The sequence below is a fragment of the Leptopilina heterotoma genome, unplaced genomic scaffold (assembly GCF_015476425.1).
Source record: "Leptopilina heterotoma isolate Lh14 unplaced genomic scaffold, ASM1547642v1 Lhet_52, whole genome shotgun sequence".
Lineage (NCBI taxonomy): Eukaryota > Metazoa > Arthropoda > Insecta > Hymenoptera > Figitidae > Leptopilina > Leptopilina heterotoma.
Genome location: NW_025111114.1, coordinates 4497514 through 4512263, shown reverse-complemented (window position 1 = coordinate 4512263; position 14750 = coordinate 4497514). Strand labels below are relative to the sequence as shown.

At 22.4% G+C, this 14750-nt stretch overlaps 1 protein-coding gene across 2 annotated transcripts in view; it reads left to right on the top strand.

Moving 5' to 3' along the window:
• LOC122508046 (multiple epidermal growth factor-like domains protein 8) overlaps positions 1-12121 on the top strand; it is a 36833-nt gene extending 24712 nt beyond the window's left edge. For both annotated transcript variants that reach the window (XM_043621120.1, XM_043621118.1), the window contains exons 15-24: positions 16-359; positions 433-662; positions 740-1010; positions 3861-4077; positions 4158-4184; positions 4277-4592; positions 4934-5109; positions 7407-7660; positions 7743-7930; positions 10960-12121. In XM_043621120.1, the coding sequence (XP_043477055.1) occupies positions 16-359; positions 433-662; positions 740-1010; positions 3861-4077; positions 4158-4184; positions 4277-4592; positions 4934-5109; positions 7407-7660; positions 7743-7930; positions 10960-11811 (2875 nt within the window). In that variant the 3' untranslated portion in view covers positions 11812-12121. The remainder of the gene's footprint in view (positions 1-15; positions 360-432; positions 663-739; positions 1011-3860; positions 4078-4157; positions 4185-4276; positions 4593-4933; positions 5110-7406; positions 7661-7742; positions 7931-10959) is intronic.
• Positions 12122-14750: the final 2629 nt, after the last annotated feature.

Genomic DNA, 14750 nt, shown 5'->3' with positions numbered 1-14750 from the left:
ATTAATTTCTTTCAGATGTGATATTAACGTAACACAGGCGCAACGATCAAATGGCGTTTTCTGCAATTCAGAATGGATGGCTAGTAGAAAATGTCAAAATTTCAAGACTTGTACCGAATGTTTGGCAGAGTGGCCTCATTACAAGGAAGAGCAGGCTGTTTGTAAATGGTGTCCACATTGTCCGCGTACGAAATGCATACCACGTGAGAAAGATTGCGACGAGTCGAGTAATTGCAATTTGAAATATAATACAATAACCGATGTGAATCAATGTAGCGAAAGACAATGTTCGGCAAGTGATTGCGAAAAATGCAACAATCATAAAGGTTGCATTTGGACTAGACAAGTATTAAAGACCTGTACGTTGGAAATTTTTTTAAATCGATAACAATATTAATTTATTTTTTAATTTTGATGATAATTTTCCTGCAGCTGATGGTGGCACCCAGGTAACTGAACAACCAGTCTACGATTGGAATTGTGTGTCTGAAGATATATTCCGCCAGGCTACGTTCGGTAAAGAAATTGTCAATTTCGACAAAAAGAAGACGACACATTGCGAGAAACGTTGCGGTGATCATAAGGACTGCACGAGTTGTCTCAAGGGCACCGGAGGCGAAGGCGGATGGAGTGAATGCAGATGGTCCACGCAATTAAATGAGGTATTATTATTATTTCCTATTTTTTTTTATTTTTATTTTTATACAATTCAGTAAAAAAAATATTTACTTTCAAATAGTGCATCTCGCCGTCGTATCAGCCACTTTATTGCGTGGGTGGAGTTTGCGGATTGGTTTTGCGAAGTATCGACGTGGAACATTGTCCTGAACCTTGTGCAGTCTTTAAGCAATGCAGCACGTGCTTGAAACATTCTCATTGTGGCTGGTGTTCACTTGATACGAATTCAACAACGGGACAGGGTTTATGTACAGAGGGATCACTTGAAGCTCCATCGGATCATCCAGCTGGCGGTACTTGTGAAATGCTCTACAATCAAGAATTTTCACAAAGTAAGATATGACGTCGTTAACTTTTAAATAAATTTATATTTATTTACGACGTTCTCAGGGTTCGAACTAGGTCCGTAATTCTCGTAAAAATCAGTAAATTTGCTTGAAATCCGTAAAAGTCCATTTTTTTAAAAAAGGTCCGTAAAATCTTTAGTTTGATTGAAAAAAGACGAAAAGTTCGTAAATTGTACGATATAATTTTTAGAATTTTAGAGAAATTACAAATGATTGCAGAAATTCAATTATTTTCAAAAGTAATAAAATTCTTCTTAAGAATTCAATTATGTTCAAAAATTTTGAAATTCTTTTCAGGGATTTAATTATTTTTAGAAATAGGAACTTCTTCTCAGGAATTTAATTATTTTCAATACAATTTTAATAAAATTTCTCTTAAGAATTCAATTTGTTTCAAAAATTGTAATATAATTCTTTCTTGAAATTAAATAATTTTTAATGCAATTTTAGTGAAATTAGTGGAAAAAATTTGAAAAATTCCATTATTTTCATAATAAAATTTCTACGGGGATTCAATTATTTTCGTAAATAATAAAATTCTTTTTAGAAATTCAATTATTTTCATAAATAATAAAATTCATTGCAGAAATTCAATTATTTTTAATACAATTTTAATCGAATTCCACGAAAAAATTCTTAAAAATTTTATTAAAATTCGTCAAAAGAATTCAGGTTGTTTAAAAATTTATAGATAAAATTCTTTATGAGAATACAATTTTAAGAAACATGCAATTATTCAATAAATTGTTATTTTTGTATTTAAATAATTGAATTCTAGAAGAATTTTCTCATGAACATTGATTTAAAAATAGATTTCAGTTAAAATTTTAAATTATAATTGAATTTTAAAAGCATTAGAGTGTACATTTTTAGAAACAATTGAATTTTGAAAAGGTTTCTGATTAAAATTTTTGAAAATTTGAATTTTTTATATTTATAACTGATAATTCTGTGGAATTAATTTTTTTTAGAAACTTTAATTGCGCCGATTTTTTTTTAAATTATTTAAAGTTTTTATTTTCTAATATCTTCGGAACAATTCAATTATTTTCGTAAAAAATAAAACTCTTCTAAGGAATTCAATTATTTAAGAAATTTTAATAAAATTCTTCCTAAGAATTCAATTCTTTTCAAAAATAAAACAGGAATTCAATTATTTAAAAAAAATTTAATATAATTCTTCTTCAGATTTCAATTATTTTCAATTTTTGAATGAAATTTCTTGATAAAATTTAATTATTTTCAAAAAGTTTTAAAAAATTCTGAGAAATTCAATTATTTAAAAAAATTTGACTAAAATTTTTCATAAAAGAAATGAATTATTTTTATAAATAATAAAATCTTTCTCCGAAATTCAATTATTTTCGTAAATAAAATTTTTCACAGGAATTCAATTCTTTAAAAAAATTGTTAATAAAATTTGTTGCAAGAATTCAATTTTTTTCATAAATAATAAAATTTATCGCAGAATTTCAATAATTTTTGATACAATTTTAAATAAAATGATTGAAAATTGCATTTATTCTAAATTTTTTTTTAAATTCGCCAAAAAAATTCTATTATTTTAAAAATTTTTTATAAAATTCTTCATAAAAATCCATTTTTAATAAATATTCAATTATTTAATAAATTATTCATTTTTGTATTTAAATAATTGAATTCTCGAAAAAGTTTCTGTAATAAACATTGATTTAAAAATGGATTTCACTTAAAATTTTAAATTATAATTGAATATTAAAAGCATTATAGCTTGAATTTTTAGAAATAATTGAATTTTGAAAAGGTTTCAGACTAAAATCTTTGAAAATTTGAATTTTTCATATTTTTAACTAACAATTCTGTGAAATTAATTTTTTTTTGAGAAACTTTAATTGCGGATTTTTTTAAAAATTATTTAGTTTTTATTTTCTCATATATATGTAATTGAAGAATTTACGAATAATTGAAATTTTGTAATAATTTTAATTTTAAACAAATGAATTTGAAAATTCTCAAAGAAAGTTTTCAAAAATTATTAAAGATAATGGATTTATAGAAGAATTTTAGTTAAAAACAAGATAAAGAAATTTAATTTTGGAAAAGTTACAATTTATTGCAAAAATTCAATTATTTTCAAGAGTAATAATATTCTTTGCAAAAATTAAATATTTTTCAAAAGTAATAAAATTCTTCTTAGGAATTCAATTATTTTCACAAATAATAAAAATCATTGCAGAATTTCAATTATTTTTAATATAATTTTAATCGAATTTCTCGAAAAATGTATTTATTCTTAAAAATGTTATTAAAATTCTTTGAAAAAATTTAATTTTTTAAAAATTTGTTGAGAAAACTCTTTATGGGAATTGAATTTTAAGAAACATTCAATTATTCAATAAACTATTTTTTTTGTATTTAAATAATCGAATTCGAGTAGAATTTTCTAATAAAAATTGATTTAAAAATTAATTTTAGTTAAAATTTTAGATAATAATTGAATATTAAAAGCAATATGAATTTTTAGAAATAATTGAATTTTGAAATTTTTTTTTGCAAAAGTTTAATTGAATTTTTTTTAATATTATTTTAAGTTTTTAGTTTCTAATATTTATTTAATTGAAGAATTTACGACTTATTTAAATTTTGTAAAAAAATGGATTTGAAAATTGTCAATGAACTTTTTCGAAAATTATTAAAAATAATCGATTTTAAAGAAGAATTTTAGTTAAAAATGCTTGAATCATCATTTAATTATTATAAAACATGAAGAAATCGATGACTCCGAGTCAAGGACTCGGCAAAAAATTGTAGATTAAGAAAAAAGTACTGAGCACTTTTTTTTCTTCTCCATCGCAGATAATTCACAAAAAGATTTACAAATCTACGAGAATAATGCTACAATGTTGGTGTCAAAAGGTGCAAATCAGAGGAATTTTTCTTGGCACTACGTCAGATGCCCACCGGAAAATGAATGTTTAAACGGTCATCATACTTGCTCGCCAAAAAGTGAAAAATGCTTCGATCTCGATGAGGGTTTCGAATGTATGTGTGGCGATGGATTTAAAACCGAAACGTAAGTTTGAAAAAAGTGACAATTTAGATAAAAAAAAAAGAAAGAAGTCGATAGAAATTAATATTTTAACAATTTTTCAGAACCTGGTTGTCGAATGATCTCGGAAGGTAAAAGACTCAATAAAACTAAAATATTTTCTTTTTCCTCATGGAGGAAGAATATTGTATTTATAATCTTTTGTTTTATTTTTCTTCATTAGGAAAACTTGCGTTCCAACGTGTGTTCAAGGATGCGTTCGAGGAACGTGCGTTGAACCAAATGAATGTCGCTGTGATTTTGGCTACGTCGGTGCAAATTGTTCTATTCAATGTCAGTGCAATGGACACAGTAATTGTGAAGGTCCTGACAAATTGGACAAATGCATAAAATGTCACAATAACACAAAGGGCGATCAATGCGAAAAATGTGAACCATTATTTGTCGGCAATCCAGCCGATAATGGACAATGCGTGCCGTGCTTAGAATACTGCAATGGTCACACTCACGTTTGCATTAATGACAGCATGACTGTTCCCGTAAGTGACAAATTTTATTTTGCGTATTTATTTTCAATTTTCTTCATTCAAAAAACTATTTTATTCATTTTATTCATTTTATTCAATTGACTTTGCAATAATAATAATATTTCTAAATAATTTTTGAATTAAAGAAATTGGAAAATAAATGTAATATGGAGAACATTTTTTTGAGAGTATTTAAATAATTTTTAGAGTGAATCACAGAATATTTTTTAGGGTCAGGGAAGAAAGTCAAAATTAGTCAGGGAAAAAGTCTGAAAATCAGGGAAAAATAAAATAAAATTTCTGTGGTAACCTTGTAATGATGAAAATGGTAAAAATTGAATTTCTTTCCATAGGATCCAAATTCAATAGAAAAAATGTCAATGGATTTACTCAAGAAGCAACTAGTCGAAGGACCAATAACAAAAGCAAAATGTGTGAAATGTGGAAATAATACGAAAGGAGATAAATGCGGTGAATGTGTTTCGGGATTTTTCCGAGGAACTGAAGATCTTCGTGATGTTTGCAGACCGTAAGTTATATATTATTTTAATTTTATAAATAAATTTTCTATTGTAAATGAAATATATATCAAAATTAGCAAAACTACATCCGCTCGTGAAATTTTCGTTAAAAAATTTGCTTTTTGAAATTTAATGAAAATTCTTCATTTTTTAAAAAACATAATTTTTCTAACAGTTTTTCTTTAAATTTAATTATTTGAACAACTCGTATAGAAATCGCAAAGATAACTTGAATGTAAGATATTTTTCATTATTCAAGACTTTAAGAATTTAAAAAAAAAAATAATGTAGTTAATAATTTTTTGAAAATAAAACTTTAAACATTTTTATACTTTTGCTTCCCTTAAATTTTCAAGACATTTAATTTAAAAACCATTTAAAATTTAATTAATTCCTAAAAATTCTTGTTATAACGCTTTAAATATTCAATTATTTTCTAAAATTTTAACTGAAATTTTTTTTAAATCAATTGCTGTCAGAATTCAACGACGAGAATTGAATTATTTAAATAGAATATATTTTGTTATAAAATAATATATTTTTAAAAATCCAATTGTATTTATAGATAATTTCTAAAGATGAAAAAATAAAATTCTTTAAAATATAAAATTTTACAAAATTTCCAATTGTTTCAATTTTTTAAAATTATTTTCGAGAATTCAAGTATATCTTCGAAAAATTTTAATTACTATTTTTCAAAAATCTATTTTTTTCAGAATTTCCAAATTAAATCTTTCAAGTTCCAATCATTTTTGTAAAATAAATATTTAAATACTTATTGTTCTTTATTTGCTTAAAATTTCAAAATAGTTTCAATGTAAAACCAGTGGAAAAATTCTTTATGGAAATTTGAACTGCAAGTCTTCTAAAATTCAATTATTTTTTTAGAATTTTGAAATAATATTATTATAGTCTTAACTAAAATTCTTTTTTAAATCAATTTTTATCAGAATTCAGTTATTTAAATACAGAAATGAATAATTCATAAAATAATTAATTGTTTTTAAAATTGCAATTGTACCTTTTTTTAAATAATTTTTCTTTTCAAATAATTTCAATTTTAAAATTAATGTATTGAAAATCTTCGAATTTTTGCAAAGAATTTTATCAAAAAATTTGACAATAATAGAATTCCTTCAAAGAATTTTATTATTTAGGAGAATAACTGAATTTTCGCGAAGAATTTTATTAAAATTTTTAAAAATCTTAATTAAATTCTTTTGAAGAATTTCTTTGAATTTTTTTTTAAACTAATGAAGTTTTTTTTAAAATAATTTTAATTGAAAATTTTGAAAGCAATTGAATTTTATGAAGCAGAATTTTATTAAAATCGCATTGAAAATAATTGAATTCTTGCGAAGAATTTTACAATATTTATAAAAATAATTGAAATGTTTCGAAGAATTTAAAAAAATATAAAGAAATAATTAAATTGTTATGAAGAATTTTATAGAAGTATTTAAAAATAATCAAGTTTTTTCGAGAAATTCAATTAAAGTTTCGAAAATAATTGTATTTCTTTAAAGAATTTTATTATTTTTTGAAAATAATTGAATTCTTTCAATTTTTTGGACGAATATATTTAAAAATTGCATTGAAAGTAATTTAATTTTTATATAGAAAATTTTTACAAATATTTTAAGAATAATTGAATTATTTTTTAGAGAATTTTAAATTCTTGTTGAAATTGAATTTTATGGAAAATTTTTGATAATAATTAAATTCTTTCGTGTAATTTTATTTAAATTGGATTAAAAATAATTTAATTCCTGCAAAGAATTTTAGTATTTATGAAAATAGTTGAATTGTTTCGAAGAATTTATTAAAATTTTAGAAAATAATTGAAATTTATGGAAATATTTAGAAATATTTGAATTCATCCGAGGAATTCAATTAAAATTTTTATGAAAATAATTAAATTCCCGCAAAGAATTTTACTATTTATAAAAATAATTGAATTCTTGATGAAAATTTTACTTTTTATAAAAATAATTGAATTCTTGATGAAAATTTTACTTTTTATAAAAATAATTGAAATTTTTCGAAGGATTTATTAAAATTTTCGTAAAAAATTGAATTTTTTCGAAATGTGTTAAAATTTTTTTAAAAATTGAATTCTTTCGAGGAATTTAATTAAAATTGTTTTGAAAATAATTGAATTTTTTTAAAGATTTTACTATTTAAAAAAATAATTGCATTGTTTAGAAGGATTTATTAAAATTTTAGAAAATAATTGAATTCTTTCCTGAAATTTTATTAAAATTTTTGAAAATATGAACAGTAATAAGATAATTAACTATTTTAGATGCGAATGTCATGGTCATGGATTTATGTGTGATCCAGTGACCGGTGAGAAATGTAATTGCGGTAATAATACTGAAAGTGAGCCCTCGTGTCTTAGTGGACCTATAAAAGGATTAAGCGCCGGTGGTACGCCTTGTTGGATGGTCCAGTGCAGTAAATGTCGAGAAAATTACGCAGGAACACCCACCATGGGTCATCAGTGTTATAAAACTGTCACTGTCGACAATAAGATGTGCTTTGACTCAAAATTAATAGGTAAGTTGTAAATCAAGATGTAAATCAAAATGCAAATTATTTTGCATTATTAATAACAATTATTAATTATTTTTTTTATCAGATGAATGCAAGTTGAAGCCGAAACCGTTAAATCCTGGACAAACTGTTTTCTATATGGTTCAACCTCGTTTCATGAATGTCGATATACGTGTGATGGTCGACGTGACACAAGGCGCTCTAGATTTATATCTCAGTCCACGGGACGATTCATTTGTCGTCACTTTAAATTCTTCTAATGGCTATCAAGAGGTATTGGCTATTTTTTTGATCATTTAATTTTTATTTATTATTAATTAAAGCGAAATAACGAGACGAATTCATTATTATTAAACTACTAGCAACAATTCGCGCGCTAAAGCGCACGGCTAACTTCTTGCATTATAGAAAATTTTTAGTTAAAAACATTTTAAAAATTCAATTTTTTTTGGAGAAGTTATTTTCAATTAACTTCAAAATTTCAAAATTATTTTCAAAAGTAATAAAATTCTTCTTAAAAATCTTCAATTATGTTCAAAATTTAAAAAAAATTCTCGTCTAAATCACAATTATCTTTATAAATAACAAAATTCTTCTTCAAAATTTTAATTATTTAAAAAAATTTCCCTGATTTCAATGATTTTCAATATCTACTACTTTTAATAAATTTCCTAAAAGAATGCAATTTTTTAATAAAATTGTACTCAAATATTTACAAATTATTTTTATAAATAATAAAGCTCATCGTAGAATTTTAATTATTTTTAGTACAATTTTAATCGAATTATTAATTATTTTTTAAAAATAATAAATAAATTCTCTTAGTAATTATTCTTAAAAATTTAATTAAAATTCGTCAAAAGAATTCAATTATTTAAAAATTTGTTAATAAAATTCTTTATAAGAATTCAATTTTAAGAAAAATTCAATTATTCAATAAATTCTTTACTTTTGTATTTAAATAATCGAATAATTTTGAAAAGGTTTCAAATTAAAATATTTGAAAAGTTGAATTTTCTGTACTTTTAACTGGCAATTTTGAAGAATTAATTTTTTTTAAAAAAAAAGTTTAATTTAATATGTTTTTAAATAATTTAAAGTTACTTGGGAATTTTTCCAAAAATGGGAATTTTTCCGAATTCTTAGAAATCCTAGTTTAAGAGAATTTTTCTAAACTTTTGGGATTTTTTCTACTCTATTTCATGAGAATTTTTCTAAATTCATAGGAAGTTTTCGATAATTTTTTGAAAAAATTCCCTTATCTATGTTAGTAAATTTTTCTAAATAATTAGTGGAATTTGCTTCTAAAATTTTTTTGGGAAAATTTTCAAAATTTTTCTTACATTGTATTTTTAAATGAAGAATTTCCGAATAATCGAAATTTCGTAAAATTGAATTTTAAACAAATGTATTTGAAAATTTTTAAAGAACTTTTTCAAAAATAATAAAAAATAGTTGATTTAGAGAAGAATTTTAGTTAAAAATTCTAGAAAATAATAATTAAATTGAAATGATAAGAATAATTTTTAAGAATTTACAGTAACAATATTCTTAATTAATAAAAAATAATGATAATACTTTTTATAAGTTGTTTAATTTCAAAAAAGTTTGAATTTGACATTTTTAGAAATCTTAATTCCTGTGGGAAAATAATAGGTAATTACAATTTTCGAGGAATTTGATTAAAATTTTATTAAAAATAATTGAAATAATTTTATTAAAATAGTAGATATTGAAAATCAATTAAATAAGGAAATTTTTTGAAAGTAATTGAAATTTTGACAAGAATTTTATTACTTTTTGAAAATAATTGAATTGTTTTTTTAGAATTTTGTGAAAATTTATGAAAATAATTAAATTCTTGTGGAGAATTCTTTAAAAAATAATATTCAAAAGAATTTAGCAAATCTCTGAAGAATTTTGCTATTTATAGAAATTATTGAATTCTTGAAAAGAATTTTTTTACAGTTTCTAGAAATAATAAAATTTTTAAGAATAATTAAATTTTTCGAGGAATTTGATTAAAATTGTATTAAAACTAATTGAAATTCTGCGACGAGTTTTATTATTTCTTAAAATAATTGAATTATTAAGAAAAAAGCTGATAAAAAATTCGTAAATATTTGAATTCTTATAAAATTTTTATTATTTATGAAAATAATTAAAAGTTTGCGTACAATTTTATTAAAATTGTTTTCAAATAATTGAATTCTTTTGGGTAATTTTATTAAAATATTAGATATTGAAAATCATTGAAATAAGGAAATTTTTTGAAAGTATTTGAAATTTTGACAAGAATTTTATTACTTTTTGAAAATAATTGAATTGTTTTTTTAGAATTTTGTGAAAATTTATGAAAATAATTAAATTCTTGTGAAGAATTCTTTTAAACATAATATTGAAAAGAATGTAATAAATCTCTGAAAAATTTTGCTATTTATAGAAATAATTGAATTCTTGAGAAGAATTTTTTTACAGTTTCTAGAAATAATTGAATTCTTTTGACGAATTTTAATAAAATTTTTAAGCATAATTTTTATTATTGATGAAAATAATTAAATGTTTGCGTACAATTTTATTAAAATTGCTTTTAAATAATTGAATTCTTTTGGGTAATTTTATTAAGATAGTAGATATTGGAATTCAAAGAAATGAGGAAAATTTTTGAAAATAATTGAAATTTTGACAAGAATTTTATTAAAATTTTTGAAAATAATTGAATTTTGAAGAAGAATTTTTTTATTTATAAAGATAATAATTGGGATTTTGTCGAGATTTTCTTGGAAATTTCGAACATAATTAAATTTTTTGATAAAAATTTTACTACTTTTGAAAATAATTGAATTTCTCCAATCATTCTTCACTTCTTCAAAATTCAATTTTTTTTAGTGTTTTTAATTAAATTTCTTCTATAAATCCATTATTTTTAATAATTAATTAAATATTATTAAAAAATGTAATTAATTTTAGAAGATTGTGAATTATTAAAATTTTTCAAAAATCTAAGTTCATTAAAATTTCTAATTAAATTCATTCAACATTGAAATTTTATAAAATTTCTAATTAAGACCGTTTGAATTCTAAGAATTTAATTTTTTTCAGTAAATAAAAATTCCTGACTTTTTTCTGAATTCCCTGTTAGAATATAAAAAAATTCGAATTAAAAATTGTTACGTTCTATTTTATTTTTAAAATTGCTACTTTTATTTTAAAAAGTAAGTGAGAAGTCTGCCGCCCGTAAGCGAGCGAATTGTTGCTAGTTAATAATTTATAATAATTAATTCGAAAATAATTGTTTTTAGATTGAACTGGACAATAGATTTAAATTACGTAAAGATTATCCCGAGAGCTGGTTGGATTATTCCCATAATAAAGTGAGAGTCGTGGAATTTCATCCACACGCATCGTTTCATTTAATGCAAAATGGATCCACCGTGGAGCCGGAATGGAGTTCAGGACCACAGTACATAGTGATGGAGCGTTACGCCGAGGGTTTAGCGACCTACGTCACAATCGAGCAAAGAAATACTCTTCTTGTGGTGAGAAATCTGACAAATCGTCTCGTATTAACATTACCGCAGGATAAACACGAATTGGGACAGACAAAATTTCATATTGCCTTGAGGGCAATCGATATGCCAAATCCGGAGATTAATGGAAAGGCAGCTTATGGAATGATCTTCTTTCGACAGGATCAATTGCACATTGATCTCTTTGTCTTTTTCTCCGTATTTTTCTCATGTTTCTTTTTATTCCTGGCTGCTTGTGTTGTTGGCTGGAAGACAAAGCAAGCGGCAGACGTGAGAAGAGCCCGACGAAGGCATGTCGTTGAAATGTTGCATATGGCGAAAAGACCATTTGCCTCGGCGACTATTCTCTATGATCGTGAGGGAAATAATTTCAGTCCAAGTTCACCGCAACGAAAGGGAAGGCGGAATAAAATTGTCAATTTTCACAGTGACGTGAGACCAGTGGCTGTTGAACCAACCGATGATGGTGTTGCTGGTGTTGCCACAGTTTTTATCAAGTTACCCGGTGGAGGACAAGCACCCGTTAAATTGGCTCTCGGCAGTTCCTTGATTTTATTAACGAGAGTCTATCCAGTGAACAGTCGCGTATTTCTCCGCCGACGAAACAGTCACGCTATTAATTAATTTTATTATTAAAATGAGATGACAATTTTGATTATTCATATTATTTCAAATTTTCAAGCCTACAAATGACAAGGTATTTAAAATTTTAATATTGCTAAAACAGGGTGTCTACTAACCGGAAATAGTTGGGAATTTAATTTGACTTAATTTAATTAATTTAATTTAATTTAATTTGATTTAATTTAAACCGAGAATAAGGCAGGAATTTTATCCCAAACCGGGAATTTTTTAACCAAATTAAAAAAAGTTCTATTATTTTAATTTCTTTTTAAAAAATCGCTTTTAATTTCAATTTTTATAGATATTTACACTGTTCTCTAAATTTGAATAAGTTAAAAATAATTAATTTGAAAGTAAAAAATCAGTCACTGATTCAAATTAATATGTAAATAATTTTTTTTAAAAATGATCGAATTAATAAGAATTTTGTGAAATTCAACTGAAAATAATTAAATTTGTTAAAGAATTTCATTAAAAACTTTTTAACAAATCAAATTTTCAAAGTATTTTAATTTAATAATTGATAAATAATTGAATTTTATAAAGAGTCACATTCTAGTATTCATGTTTCGTAGTGCGAAGATTAATAATTAACATTTTTATTAATTAATTTCAAAAAAGATCCGCACTTAAAATATTTTATTAAAATTGAATTTTTGCAAAGTTTTTTTTTGAAAATTCTGAAAAATAAGATTTTTGAAATTTTTCAATTCTATTGATTCAAGATAATTGAATTTTTAAAAACAGATACTTGAAAATTTTTGAAATAATTGAAATTTCTTTACATTATATTAAAAATAATTAAATTTTATTAAAAGAATTTTATTTAAATTTTTCGAAAATAATCAATGGGAAGTTAGTCACCGTAATTATAATTTTATTTTTAAAACTTTCTTCGGAATATATTCAATTATTTTCATAAATACTAAAACTCATTGCAGAATTTCAATTATTTTTAATACAATTTTAATCAAATTCCTCGAAAAATGTAATTTATTCTAAAAAATTTTATTAAAATTCATCAAAAGAATTCAATTATTTCTAGAAACTGTAAAAAAAAATTCTTCTCAAGAATTCAATTATTTCTATAAAAAGCAAAATTCTTCAGATTTCTTAAATTCTTTTGAATATTATTTATAAAAGAATTCTTCACAAGAATTTAATTCAGGGTTGCTACAAAAATTTAATTTTGTTTTTTCCTGACTTCTAGACAAAATTTAGACTTTTTCCCTGACTCTAAAGAATATTCTGATTCACTCCAAAAATTATTAGATACTCAGAAATATTTTATCAAAATATTTTAAAATAATAGAATTCTTTCGGCGAATTTAAAAAAAAAATGAGAATAAATGCAATTTTCTATTAGTTTATGAAAAATTGTACATAAAAAATAATTGAAATTCTACGATGAGTTTTGTTATTTATGAAAGTAATTGAATTCTTGCAACGAATTTTATTAAAAAATTTTTTACAGAATTTAATTCAAATTTTTTTAAACAATTTGAATTTCTCAGAATTTTTTAAAACTTTTTGAAAATAATTAAATTCCATCGAGAAATTTCATTAAAATATTGAAAATAATTAAAATCTGAGTGACGAAGAATTTTCTGAAATTTTTTTTTAATTAATATAATTCCTGTGAAAAAGTTTATTTTTGAAAAAAGAATTAAATTCTTGTGAAGAATTTTATTAAAATTTCTTAAATAATTGAATTTCTTCAAAGAATTTTTTATTTTCTACGAAAGTAATTAAATTGTTTCAAAGATTTTTTTTAAACATTTTTGACAATAATTGTATTGCTAAGAAGAATGTTAAATTTTTCGAAAATAATTGTATTGTACGATTAATTTTATTATCATTTTTCAAATTTATAAAGCATTTTATCAAAATTTTTTTAAATAATTGACTTTTCAAGAAAAATTTTATTATTTATGAAAATAATTGATTTTTTGAGAATAATTTTATTAATTAAGTCTTGTAAAGAATTTTGTCAACATTTTTTTAATTAAAAGAATTTTTTTTTAATTTTTCGAAATAATTGAATTTCTTTGAACTATTTTTTTCAATTCTCTGAATATATTTGAATTCTTTCGAGGAACTTTATTAAAAAATTAATAATAATTGAATTGGTGAGAAGAAATTTATAAAAAAATTGTTAAGTAATTGAATTCCAGGGAAATTTTTATTAAATTTTGTTTAAATAATTGAATTTTTTTGGAAAGACAATTATTTTCAAAAATTTTAATAAAATTCAACTTAAAAATTTTTAATTGTTTTCATAAATAATAACATTCTTTGGAAGGATTCAATTACTTTTATAAAATAGTAAAATTCTTTGCAGAAATTCAATTAGTATCAATACATTTCAATAAAATTGAATTAATCAATTTTTCAATTATAATTATGAACAGACAAGATTATTTTAAAAAATTGAAAAAATCTTTTGTTTAATTTAATTATTTTTCAAATTTCTAATTAAATTCATTAAAAAAACATTATTTTCAAAAAATTTAAAGAAACTCGTCAAAAAGAATTTAATTATTCATAAAAACTCTATTAAAAATTTTGGAAGACATTTGTAGATTTATTTATGTTCGTAATCAAATAAATTTAAATATGATGAGAAAAAAAACCTGGAAAAATTTGGACAAAACCGGGAATTTTGTTGAACGAAAATAGTAGACACCCTGTAAAAAGAAATTAATCTTTTATTTAATTTGTAAATTATTTTCAAAAAAAAAACTAACAATTATTTAATTCTGTATGATTTTTTCTACAACTATGATTTTTTTTCCAAATGAATTTTATTTTTATTAATTAATAATTTAAGGAGGTTCAATATCAAATGTGCTTATGAATCTCATTAATTTTTTTTTTGATCCATGACAATTCTGATTGTGTGTATAGGTTTTTATCGAAAAGGTGCATTTATATAATAT